General features: G+C 44.2%; 1 protein-coding gene across 1 annotated transcript; it reads left to right on the top strand.

Moving 5' to 3' along the window:
- Positions 1-12,464: 12,464 nt before the first annotated feature.
- LOC144783871 (olfactory receptor 3A10-like) lies at positions 12,465-13,058 on the top strand. The gene has a single exon (XM_078662616.1). It carries the CDS (start codon positions 12,465-12,467, stop codon positions 13,056-13,058), a length of 594 nt encoding a protein of 197 aa, XP_078518742.1.
- The last annotated feature ends 868 nt before the right edge of the window (positions 13,059-13,926 follow it).

The raw sequence follows: 13,926 nt of genomic DNA, 5'->3' as shown, positions 1-13,926 counted from the left end.
CCCATTGTAATATGGCGGGCGGTGTCTAACAGACACTGCCTCCATATTAATCATTTTCCGCCCCGGCCGCAAGGCGACCGGGGCGGAAAACAGGCGGGCGGTGTTCAACACCGCCACGGTCCCCTCCGCGATCCTAATGTGGCGGGGGGAATTGGGCAATAGATGTCGGGCAGATTTCCTCCGCCAGGCTGGCGGTGGCCACCGCCAGCCTGGCGGAGGAAATCCGCCCGACATCGTAATGGACCCCTTAGTGAGGAGTTTGCCTTGATGGTCACTAGGATGCAATAATTTTAAATTACAGAACACTTACAACCCAACTCTAAAGTGTAAGATGAGCTCACTACCTGAGCACTGAAAGTTAATTTCCCAAACATTAACTTGCGTGCAGGTTAATGTTGCGCTTTGTTTCGACTGCCACTGCTCTTCTCTTTGTGTTGTTTATGATCAGTTAGATCATGTACACTAAATGTGAGAAATTGGGTTTTTGATTAAGGAGGGTGTGAGCCCTTCTCAAGCAACAGCCACAATCCTTGTCTGGGTAAATCACAAAAGCCACTAAATTAAGCTGGTCTTAACTCCCTGATAGCTTGCCACAAAGCAGTTTGGCTTAACTTAGAGGTAATAAAGTATAGTGTAAAGTATTTATGTAGCACATAAGCATTAATAAAGTAAAAACAAAACACAAAAGTTTTCTTACACTAATTTAGAAAAACTATGTAAAATGTCATAAATTATTTGACCCCAAAATGACAAAAATCCCATCAGAGATGTGCAATTTCAAAGATTCAAGGTAAGTATATTGCCTAAAAGCATAAATCGCCACTCGTGGTAATCTGGTTGTGAGAGACAGGGTGAAAATCATAAATTCAAGTTCACCATGATAGAGCGTGGTCTGCGTCGTGAGACCAAGTTAGTTCCGCTGACAAAATGTACTTCTAAAGTCCAGCATTAAGAGCTCCGTTTGTGGTGGGTGGGCCGCGAGGAGCAGGTAGAGCGTTGGGGATTGTTGTGGCTGCAGTGCAATGAGTGGGCCTTGAATCACGTTAATTACTGTAGCACAAATATCTTATCAGGCGTTGCTGATGATCATGCTGGAGCTTCGCATTGGCAGTCATTGTGAGCTGTTGCTGATGTAGCACGAAGTGCCGCTCTCTTCTTACCAGTCATCCCTGTTGTCAGGTTGACAAGAGATTTGTGTTTGCTTTGGCACAGTGGGCAAGTTCTTAGCACATTCACAGTCACAAAGAGTCACCTTCTCTCTTAGGAGGAGCTCAACTGATAACACACCAAGGGTCCAGGACCTGAGGGGCACCTATAGGGGGTTCAGGAACTCACTTCAGCCAAAGCCAGCAGGTCTCAGACACTTCCAGTTGCAGGACCAGGCAGTTCCTGAACAGCAGGTCAGCTGGAAAATTGCAGGGAGGCCTTTGAAGCTTGCTGTGTCCCTGTAGCTCTGACCAGGACCAGGCTGACCCTTTGAATCATTCCAGCCTGGTATGTAAGGGTTCATGTCCAGTCGTCCTTCCAAAACAGCAGGGCAGGCTTCAAGCAGCAGGGAAGACATTCTTCTACTATACACAGGTCCAATAGTGTACTGAAGAGTTGGTCTTAGGCTCTCCTTTTTATATCTGTATACACATTGAAGTGAAAGAAACTTCTGGAGTCTTCCCCCTACAGATGTGTCTAGAATGTTTTGCCTCCCTGTCCTGGTCCTAATCTGTCTGTGTGTACAATAGAATAGTGTGAAGTCCTTTGTGTGTGAGCAGCGGCAGTGTCTCTGAAGTGCAGGTATGACAGGTGACAGCTCTGTCCCCTCAACAAGACAGGATGGACCATTCTACCAACGCTCAGACCCTCTATTGTATGGCGGTTTTGGAGGTATACACAAAGAACGAACCACACATAGTCATGTGACCTAGTCATGAGCTGCAAGTGCCAAATGGTTTGGGAAAGAACATGTCAATTTTTTAAAGTGGCCCTTTCAGAATTGTGACTTGAAATCTGACTTTACCATTAAAGAGGTTGTTTTTAATTAAAACTTCTCAGACACCAAACATGCATTTCCTACCTGCTCACAATGAAAGTTATCCCTTAATAAATGTAATAGTGTAACCACACATAATCCTATTTGGGAGGTAGGGCTTGCAATAGTCAAAAAGAAGGTTGGGATTCTTTTATTACCAGGACATGTACACATTAAAAGTACTTATCCAACATTTTAAATACAATGCACCCTGCCCTAAAGGCTATTTAAGACCTACCCTAGGGGTGAGTTATATGTTTTAAAAAGAAAGGTTTATGCTTGGCAAAACGTTTAATTGCCAAGTTGAAATGGCACTTTAAAACTGCACATGTAAGCTGCAATGGCAGGCCTAAAGTATGTTTGTAAAGGGCTACTTAAGTGGGTGGCACATTAAGAGCTGCAGAACCACTAGTAGCATTTAATTGACTAGTTCCGGGTACAAGGTAAACCACTTTACTCAGGACTTGACAGTAAATTAAATATGCCAATAGGTTATAAGGAAATTATGCCATATTTACAGATGTGAGCTCAAGCACTTTAGCCCTGGTTAGCAGCCAACAAAAACAAATTCAGCAAAACAGAACAAAACAGAACAGTTGAAACCAAAAGGTTTGGGGGTGACCCTGCAGAGAGGGCCACATGTCCAACTGTAAACATTTGCAAACTGTAATAAAATAACTCAGATTATGCAAGAGGAATGCAATTTTCCATTTGGCATAGTAGTGTTCCACGTCAGGTATTAATATCATATTGCATGTGCTTCTGAATGTTGGAAGAAACACTTCACATTAGTAACTGCATTGGTATTTTGCTATGTTTCAGATTTTCAGAAAGGTTTCAATGTCCGGGATACTTTTTGATATACCTGGGTAGAGGTTGCCCATGAAAAATGTAGTCCCAATGGCAACCATTTAGAGGGTTGGGGGAATGGCCCTTGTGGACTCAGGGCCACTTAGGTCTTTAATCAATGAGCTTGTCAATGTATTTTTCCCGCCTAACCAATGCATTGTTGATTTTCACTTTACATATACCTCCTGTACTGCTCAAATGATATCAGACACCTTAATGGCCTGTGATTATTTTGCACTGCTTGTTAATATTTTATTGCCTTATAAAATGTAATAAAACGATTTTTTTTAAACAAAAGACAAGTGGTTCAGTGTTTAGAGACAGAGTCCTTGAGTTTCTTTTTTGTTCTGAGTTGCTTTACCATGTTATTGCGTACCATGTTTTGTACGCTTTTTAACATTTGACCTCCATTTGTGATATTCATATATTTTTGAAACATTCTTAGTTTTGTGACTTTACAAATATTGACAAGTCACTACAGAAGAACATTTCCATTTTGAAGTTATGTACGATCATTCTTATGGTGATGATGATCTGCAGCTTGGTGTTATAATCCAATGTGTCATAGAATCTTATGAACAATTTCTGACACATAAGATGAAATTGAAGCCGGGGCTTTGGTTTTTGGTAGAATTAAGAAAGCATGAGAATTTGTGGGATTAGAGGATTGGTGTGAGGTCTTTTTCCCAATGTTTAAAAATGCTGTCATTGCTTTTTGACACATCAGGTTCCAAAAGTGACAGATTTCATTTGAGTTCCAGATTGAGGAATGCATGGCATTAAAAAAAAGACGTACACGGTGAAGAGTGGACATTTAAATCTGGCAACCTCGTGTACAGAACGGTTTTAGATTTAAGTAGTGCCAATGTTTAATTGGAAGTAAGTACAAGAAAGGATTTATCTCGTTGAACTTTTTTAACAAATGGCATCAAATGAGCTGGCCTAAATAAAGGATACCCTTTTAATCCATTTTCACCAATGAATTTCTGCTTTGGAAATAGGTATCAATGTGTTGTCCTAGATCCATGCTTGTATATATATTTTTTTGTTTTGCTGTAGTTCTAAAGGGTCTTTGGGCCATTTATAATTTAATTGAGATAAGGGTGATTTGACTTTTGCTAGGTAATTGTTTGATATTGAGAGGCACCCCACCCAGCAACACCACCCTGGAACCACTCTGGGGCATTCTGATCAACACCAGATCAATCTGCAAACATGTATTAAAGTCTAGAACAACATTTCCACCCTCACCCCTGACGTGACCTTCATGCAGAGACATGGCCCAACCCCTCCTCGGCCCCCGACATCACCACCCTGACATCCAATGGCTACAAGATGAAACATCAGGATTGCACCAACAAACATGGAGGTGGCATTGCCATCATCCACAAAAAATACATCGCTGCATCACCTCCAAAGAGGAAACCATGCCAATCATGGAACTCCTGAATCTTCCAACTCCACACTAATGATAAACCAACCATCAAAGGCACCCATGCCCACAGATCCCGAGGACCACGGACCAGCCTCTGAGACACCATCACTGACTTCTTCTTCCCAATTGTCATCGAATCCAAGCACTACATCTTCCTTAGAGACCTCAGCTTCCATTTGGACAACCAATAAACACAGAGTCTGCCAACCTCCTGGAAGGAATAGACAACACCCACCCCAGTTGGTCACACAATCCCCACACACACAGCAGGACACACACTAGACCCTATCTTTATGTCAAGCAAAAAAGTCAAATACAGCCACACCACGGCACTCACCTGGACCCCATCTTCCACTTCACCATCGCAGGACCACCACTCACAACCCATGCAACACATCCTTCTGCAGCTGGAGAAAGTGACAAAGAACCAATGGATAGACACCATCAACACCACAGTCCCAGACAGCGTAAGCAGCCTGAAACAGGCAGTCGACAACTTCAATACCATGATAACCAACACAGCAGACCGAATTGCCCTCATTAAACTAGTCAAAACTTGTAGATCCACCAAACAAGCCAGCTCATACACTCCAGAACTCAACACAAGGAAACACAGCTGCATACAACTAGAAAGAAGATTATGCACCAGCATAGACGATACAGACCAAGCCACCTTCAAATTAGCCCCAACAAATACCACCATCAGCTCAAAGACATGAAAAAGGACACCCTTGCAGATCTCATCAAAGCTAGCATTAAGCACACCAAGGAACACTTCACCATCTTCAGAGATTTCTCCTATCCAGAAGCCATGGAGAAGATGAACCCTCCCTCACAGGAACTCCATGACGCTCTAAAAAATCACTTTCACCACAAGATATCCACCATCTACAGGAACTTCGACCCTCAACCCAGTAACTTCCTCAGCCTCCCCACTCCTATGGAAACCTCCCCTGACTAACATTTCACTGCATGGGAACATTTCAGCATACCAGACACCACAGCCAAAAATGAACTCCATCCACTCAGGAGCACCCTGACCCATGCCCCCACCACCTCTTCAACCTAGGAAGCAATGAGTTCAGCCACCAACTCACCACCACCCTCAATGGATCGATTGCCACAGCCACCTTTCCCAATGCATGGAAACACGCTGAGATCAGACCCCTTCTCAAGAAATCCTCCGCAGAACTAGGAACTACTGCCACATCACACTGCTCCCGTTTCCCACCAAAGTCCTGGAGAAGGCCATCAACTGTAGGCTCACAAAACATCTAGAGAGAAAAAACCTGCTAGGCCCATCCTAATCAGGTTTCTGAGCCAATCACAGAAGCAAGACTACCCTGACCGCCAACACATATGATATCCGCACCTTACTCAACAGGGGAGGATCGGCCACTATCGACCTCTCCACAGCCTTCAACATCTTTTCCCACCATTCACTCATCAATAAACTTCATCAAAATGGAATCTAAGGAGATGCCTTTAGTTAGATTGCATCATTCTTCATGGGATGCACGCAGAGAATCCATCTCCCAATTCACCTTACAAGATAAGATCAATGCTTGTGGCATCCACCAAGGGTCATCCCTCAACCCTACACTCTTTAACATCGTTATGACGCCGCTAGACATCATCAGAACACACATCTACATCATATCATATGCCGCTGACACCCAGTGCATCGTCTCACTCTCATCAAACCCTACTACAACGAAGACCAACTTCCACAACTGCATGGAGAATGTCACAGCCTGGAGGAAGGACAACTATCTGAAGCTCAACACGGATAAGACCAAAGTGCTGATCTCCTTCTGGAACAACACCTGATGGCCCGCCCCACAATAAAATACCACACGCGAAACATCAATCAATCAATCAAGGACATTTATAGAGCGCACTACCTACCCGGAGGGTCTCAAGGCGCTTGGGGGGGGGGGGGGTGCTGCTACTGCTCGAACAGCCAGGTCTTGAGCTTCTTCCTGAAGGAGAGGTGGTCTTGGGTCAGGCGCAGGTCGGTCGGGAGGGAGTTCCAGGTCTTGGCGGCCAGGTGGGAGAAGGACCTTCCTCCTGTTGTCGTTCTTCGGATGCGGGGGACGGCGGCGAGGGCGTGGCTGGCTGATCGGAGGTGGCGTTTGGGAGCGTAGAAGTTGATGCGGTTGTTGAGGTAGCTCGGGCCTTGATCGTGTAGGGCTTTGTGTGCGTGGGTGAGGAGACGGAAGGTGATCCTTTTGTTGACGGGGAGCCAGTGCAGGTCTCTCAGATGTCCGGAGATGTGGCTGCGTCGGGGGATGTCGAGGATGAGTCTGGCTGAGGCGTTCTGGATCCGCTGGAGTCTCTTCTGGAGCTTGGCGGTGGTTCCGGCGTAGAGGGCGTTGCCGTAGTCCAGTCGGCTGGTTACGAGGGCCTGGGTGACCGTCTTCCTGGTCTCGATGGGGATCCACCGGAAGATCTTCCGTAGCATGCGCAGGATGTTGAAGCATGACGAGGAGACGGCGTTGACTTGTCTGGTCATGGTCAGCATCACCCTTTAATGAAACTCACCATGAAGTGAAAGATCAACACAGTCTCCTGGCCCTGCTTCTACACTCTCTACATGCTGCAAAGAATCTATAATCGGCTGTCCACAAGCACCAGGAAAACAATCACGCAAGTCCCAATCACCAACCACTGAACTAAGACAACTGACAGTATGCAGGTACCACCAGCGCCTAGAGACCCTTACGGGTGATTGTACGCTTTACAAATGTGGACTTTACCATCAAACTCATTAGAAGGCCCCGGACAATACAGAACTCAGCAGCCAGACTGATTCAAAATCTGCCCAAAAGGACCCACATCACTCAGCACTTAAACCTGCACTGGCTCCATGTCTAGAAAAGGTGCCAATTCAGACCACTGACACATGCCTACAAAGCCTCCAAGATCAAGAACTGGCTTGCATGAACTCCCTGCTGAACTTCCACCAACCATTCAGAGACCGTCGCTCTTCCTCCCTCGGCCTGGCACAGACACTGCACATTCACCGTAGCCACAGTGGGAGATGCTCCTTCTCCCACCTCACCACCAAGTCCTGGAACACACTCCCCCTCCACCTCCAGACACCCTCCTCACTGACGGACTTCAGAAAAATACCCAAGACCTGGCTCTTTGAATAGCCCAGCAAGCTAGCTCCTAGATGCCCTCACGGGTGATAAGCCATGCTTTGCAAGTACTGACTTACTGATTGATTGATTCCTTAGAAACATGTTTAATCTGCCAACTGCAGTCAAGAACGGCTAAGATGCCAAGATGATTTTTTTCCCTTTGCAGCTTTTCTGCCTACCTCGTTTAGGAGACACTTTTTAATTTGCAGTGAATTGCAGGGCAGAACTCACCTTTTTGACATGCAAATAAGTAGGAAATTAAAGACACCTCGATTGTGTCCAGTCTTTGAGAAGCTGCTGGCAAGAGACACAGCACTTTAGAACTGAAAAGTGTCTAATTTAGAGTGCAGTGTATGGATTTTCTCTGTCAAAGAGTTGTATTAAAATACTCTGTCGCCTAGACGGAGTACCTATATGTCCGTCTTAGCAGTTCCTGTCAATGTGTTAAAAATGTGATGCACATCTCAGTCAAATACAACATGTGCCTGTCAAACATTTAACACGTTTTTTTTAAACAAGATTTTAAAACAGGAAGTGACCCTCACACCACAGGATTTATCTCCTATACTGTGTGGGGGCTCATTTTTTTTCTTTAGTGTCTCTCTCCCCAGGTTCCACCTAGTGGAGTTGAACAGAAAAAAATATAACACCAACCTCTTCAAATAGGGTGGATGGTGTTATATGTGAATATCCAATGGCCCATACCTTATTAGTCTTTCAGAGTAGTATGTGAGCAACAGAACCGGAGTAGGGCTGCGGCTGATATACGTAAGACTGCCAACCTTTTTTCTAAAGGGTAAACTGGGGCTACCTTCTCCGCCAAATGCTAAATTAGGTCCTAACTCAATCACATCTTACCATTTCCACATTATGAAACATTAGCTATAAGGTCAGAGAATTGAGCACTGTAATAGGCTTTCTACAGAATATTGCTTTTATAATAAAAGCAAGCACAATAAACACCTCCGTTCTAATTGAATGCCACGTGTGGACTGCATAAGATGCTTACCCAGTACAAAAAACTATCTGTATTTCAGTTGTGTCTCAAAAGCCTACCTTCCTGTAAATGCTCAGGAACCAAGGTTTAAAGTACACTACAACCCCTTCCCCATCCCAAGTACCTTGATTCATGATGTAATGACGGAACCAGATCACTCAGGACACAGCCAATGTTCCTGTAAGTGAGTAAATGGTGAAGTGTTCAATCACTGTAAAGATCAAGTTGTCTTTACTGTGCCTTCTTTGGGACCCATAGGCACAGTAGAGCGCAGATGAAACTAGCAGTGGTGTTCAGGTGTGACTGGTAAGACAGCCTTAGTTGCTAACTGCAATATTACATGCTGTGGGCCAGTATGAAATTATCAACTTTGTGTAGTACCTCACCCAGGGAGTATTGTAGACATCAAAGTTGGTATTCCCCAAATGAGTTATATCGAACTCATAGGCCATCATAGGCCATCATTATGAGCAGCCATAAATAGTGTGCTAGTTATTGCACCAATTAAGAACCAACTCCACAGAGTCAGAATCTATTGGGTGCTGTTAGAAATGGGGTCTCTCGTTGGCAGTGGTTTGCACCCTGTCCAAGTGGGGACACTCACTCTAGTCGGGTAAGGGAGTCACACAGCTAAGATAACCCTGCTCACTCCCTTGGTAGCTTGGCACGAGCAGTCAGGCCTATCTCACAGGCAATGTGTAAAGCATGTTTGCATACACACACAGTAACTCAGAGAAAACACTACAAAAGGATACCACACCAGTTTAGAAAAATAGGCAATTTCTGTCTAAATAAAAGACCAAAACAACAAAACTCCAACATACACACATTGAGATATCACTTTTAAAAAGATTATTGTATATATAGCACCTAGAAAACAGTAGCTCTCACCTGGGCTATCTCAACGTCAAGACAGGTACTAATCCCACAGATTGGCACCAAGAGGAAGCAGGGGCCCGGCTGTAGAATCACACAGACCCCATTTACAGTACCTTGGAAAATGAAGAAAGCAAGGATGCTGCATGACATCAGGGAGGTGAGGCATTGCTGGTGCCGGTTTGGCATAGGTTCCTTACTGCTGCACAGTGTAGGTGATGCAGCATTGGCAGTAAGGCTTGTATACTTTGCAATGTTGCGCTGTGGAAGAGTTTGGTGGGGTCACCCACGTTAGTTATTTATTCTGTGATGATGTGCTGGAGGCAATGGCATTGACAGTTGTCAGGGCTGTGGTGTAAGTTAGGGCGGTGCATTGTGCTAGTCACAAGCTGTGCCTTCGGCTCCAGTGCAGGCATCAATCAGACAGGTTAGGACTTTGGCGTAAGTCAAAGTGGTGTGGGGTGCACTTCACAAGCAGTGCCCTCGGCTCTAGTGTAGGCAACTGCCCTGATGACAAAGTCAGTATCGTTGAGTTGCTGTCATCGACAACACCCCAGGTTGTGGTGTAAGTCGGGGCAGTGCATCGTGCTCTCACGAGTGATGCCATTGGCTCTGGTGCAGGTAGTAGCATCGCTGACGGCGTTGATGAATCTTCTTTTGGGTTGCAACTCCAACCATAAAATTCCAAGAGTCAGGAACTGGATTTGGCACTACTTGGCAATCCGGACTCCCAAAAGAGAGGTGCAGGTGCTGGTAGCAGGATACAGGTGAAATCTTTGATGGCCCTGAGACTTCTTAACAGGAGGGAAACACACACAAGCTCTTGAAGAACCTTGGAAGTAGGATGTAGGAACAAAAGTCTTGTCTTTTCACTCCCCGGACAGAAAGAGAAGCAGCAGGCCAACACAAGAAAGCACCCAGCAAAGTGTCAGTCTCTCCAGACAGCTATTCAGCTCTTCTTCCTGGCAGAATGTCCTCAGTCCACATGTGTTCTGATTTTGGGTTCTCAGAGGTCCAATACGTATACCCCTATCTGCCTTTGAAGTAGGAAAACTTCAAAGAAAGTCTTTGTAGTGCAGAATACCCTGCCTTCTCCTGACCTGCCTCCAAATACACTATGGGGAGTGGAGACAGCTTTGGGAGAGGACAGGCGCAGCCCTATTTAGGTGTCAGTCGCAACTCCTTCAACCACTCTAGCTCAGGAAGGCCCAGCACCTCATCAGAGGTGGGCAAAAGAGACACAGTATCAATATTTGATAGCTGTCCCAACCACCCACCTCACGCATCCCTAATCCCTTTCAGAGATTGGGATCTCATGGTTTTCACAATCGTGGAGCTGCAGCTAGTTCTGCCATTGGTAAAGTCTTTTTTGCAGAATAACTGCTTGTGGCCTTGTCAGAAGGCCCACCCAGATTAGGACAGGACACCTGGTGCTATGGCTGTTGGCTGTGCAGCAATACACACCATGGTGGCATCAGAATGTAAAATGTAAAAATCTCGCCCACGTGCGGGGAGACGGCTCACAGTGCTGCAGGAATATTACCTTTACATTTGAAGAGGACAGTCCCTTTTTGGAGGCTTTTCTTTAAAAAATATAAATACATTCAACTGGTGTACCACGATGCAATGGCATGGTCAGTTTACTTTACACCAAACTACTCATGCAATGGTTGAGAGAGCTACTTCCGCAAAAAAATCCACTAACCATTTGGGATTCTCTAAATATAATAAGCCAAACACTGGCACAAATAGGATATGGAAAGGGGACACCAGTATATAGAGACAGATTGGCATATAGAGAGTTTATATATCAATTTAGTTCCTGCTTCACAACCAAGTTCATCCTGGCGTGGAAGATCTGAAATATGCTGACCTGACTTAGAAATAAAATTCTATTTGGCAGGTGGAGGAAATGACTGACAGCCATAATAGGTCTATATTTGTGCACAAGGATGTCTGTGCAGCATAAAATAGAATGTTTGTAAAATGAAGTATAATTAAAATGATCAGATGTGACACAGAAGGAATAGAGGTTTGCCTGCTACTCAAACCATCTTCATTTGTCACACAGGCACCTAAACAGTCCAATCATCTCCATCACACCAAAATTCCACTCAGAACACTCACACTGGCTGAGCTGCTATGAACCAGGTAACACAGGAGATTCATTAATGCCTAAGCAGGATATCACACACTTTCCAACACCTTCAAGCCCTGAAAACCGCCAGAGATATAATCCTCTCAATTGCAAGGGTAAATACAATTCCAGAGGGGATGGAGCAAAGAACACCCCTACAATTGGTTGGAGTGTAGGGTGAAGGGGCGCTGAAGGGAGATTATTTTCTCCAAGGAGAAATAAAAAATAAGAAGGTGGGCATTGCACTTGAATTGGTTCTGATTCTTATTAGAAGCGAGAATGTATGTCTTTATAATCTTCACAATGAAAGGCACAAAAACATTTCAGAACTACACAGGAAAGCATAACCAGGAACAGTTTTCAGAGTTCCTGAAATCATTATATGCAAGATTGTAGACCTCAGTGTGGAAGTTTACTCCTTCCATTATGAAGAGAGCTTGACAGTTTTATGAAAATACTTCATGTTGTGCTGCAATAATTTCGCCTTGGAGTCAGTCCTGGTTACTGTGGCGTTAAAGTTACTCGTCATCCAAGATGCAACAAACATATATTGTTGTCAAATATGTTGATCTTATTGATGCCACTGTGATGAATGGTAGAGGGAAACACTAATTGTAGACCATTTTCTTACCTTTCAGAGTTACCATCCTCAGCAGATGGACCAGAGAAATCACACTACAGAATTTGTCCTCTTGGGACTCTCTAATAATACACAGGTACAAATCATACTCTTTGTGACGTTCTCCGTCGTCTACTTCTTCACTCTTATAGAAAATGTCATCATTATCAGCCTCATCTTCGTAGAACATCGCCTTCATACCCCAATGTACTACTTCTTGGTAAGCCTCTCTATTGTAGACCTCGGAACTTCCACTACCGTAGTCCCGCAGATGTTAGTGAACATTTTGTCAGTAGAGAAAACCATCTCCCCAGTTTGCTGCTTTGCCCAGCTGTTTTTTAGCCATTGTTTTCTGGGAACTGAGTCCTTTCTGCTGGCCATGATGGCTTATGACCGCTATGTGGCTATCTGTCATCCTTTGACATACAAGGTTAGAATTAATGTCAAGCTGCAGATTCAACTGGTTTCCTTTTCATATATTATGGGTATCATCTACTCAGCCCTTCACATTGTTTCTCTGACAAAACTTGACTTTTGCAAACATCGAGTCATCAACCACTTCTTCTGTGATATGCCCCCAATGTTCCTGCTCTCATGCTCTAAAGCCAATGTAAATGAGCATCTCATCTACGCTCTGAATGTTCTGGTGGGGTTCTTCCCTTGCCTTTTTGTGTTAGTCTCATACCTGTTTATTATCTCTGCTATTATGAAGATCCGTTCAGCTAAAGGGAGGCACCAAACCTTCGCCACTTGCTCCTCCCACCTGGTTGTCGTGACTTTGTTCTACATGACGACCATCTTCAGCTATATCCCACCCACCACCAGTTCTTCTTTGGAGAAGGACAAGGCAGCCTGTTTGATCAACACAGTTCTTACTCCTATGCTTCACCCTCTTATCTACAGTTTGAGGAACAATGAAGTGAAAGGAGCCCTGAGGAAGGTGATTGCCAGAAAGATACAAATTCTGGGGACTTGAGGCATGTTTATCTTAGGCTTTGTATGGCAAGAGGTGAACCCTTCACACATGCAATTGACTATGAGCATTTTCTGTAACAAACATTTAGTCAAAGAAGGATGCAGTGTTCACCAAACCACGCGAGGAATGCACATAGGAAATGTTACTGTACCGTTGACTGCATTAAATGCATTGTGCAATCATTAAAATACATTGGACTTGTCGGCAGTAGATGATTTGTCAATGTTTCTTGATGAAAAAGATGGAGCCATGCAGCAACGTCTTAGTGCAGTATTAGCAACAAATAATGATGTTGACGGCAATATTACTCCCCCCCTCTTTTAAGCATTGCATGTTGCTTTGCTAACTCAATGTGTGTTTGTAATAAAAATAAAAATGTATTTGGAAGCACTAGTATTTGAAATGTATGTGATCTACACAGAGACACAGATAGTTGGTTAAAACAACGTTGTCACTCTGAGAAAGGCTTAGGCAAGAAATTGTGATTTTAAAGATAGAACATGCTTATGCAGGAATTTTGGTGTTCGTGAGAACACCTTTAAGGAGGACACCCAACATGAGATGATAGAGTTGTCTACAATGATGCCGGGGCCATAGGATATGTTATTTGGTAGATGGAAGTGACTTGACTTAGGAAGAGGTTCTGTTCTAGTGTTCTAGACCTTAAAGATCTGTTTTGATGAGCAAACCAATATTTCTTACTTTTAGCTGCCTGTTGAATTCAAAATGAAGCAACCGAAACTCATTATTTCACGCCTCAAAAGTGAAACATTTTATTTTGTTACCTTGGCTCAGACACTGAGCTTCTAAAAAAAACTTTTTGCTTCATGCATGTTGTGACATCAGAACTTGCATTGATCTTTGCTCC

This window comes from Lissotriton helveticus, chromosome 10 (assembly GCF_964261635.1).
Source record: "Lissotriton helveticus chromosome 10, aLisHel1.1, whole genome shotgun sequence".
Classification (NCBI taxonomy): Eukaryota; Metazoa; Chordata; class Amphibia; order Caudata; family Salamandridae; genus Lissotriton; species Lissotriton helveticus.
This window is presented reverse-complemented; position numbering and strand designations above follow the sequence as displayed.

Coding starts and splice junctions, on each gene's coding strand:
- LOC144783871 (XM_078662616.1), top strand. CDS start 12,465: ATGGCTTATGACCGCTATGTGGCTATCTGTCATCCTTTGACATACAAG.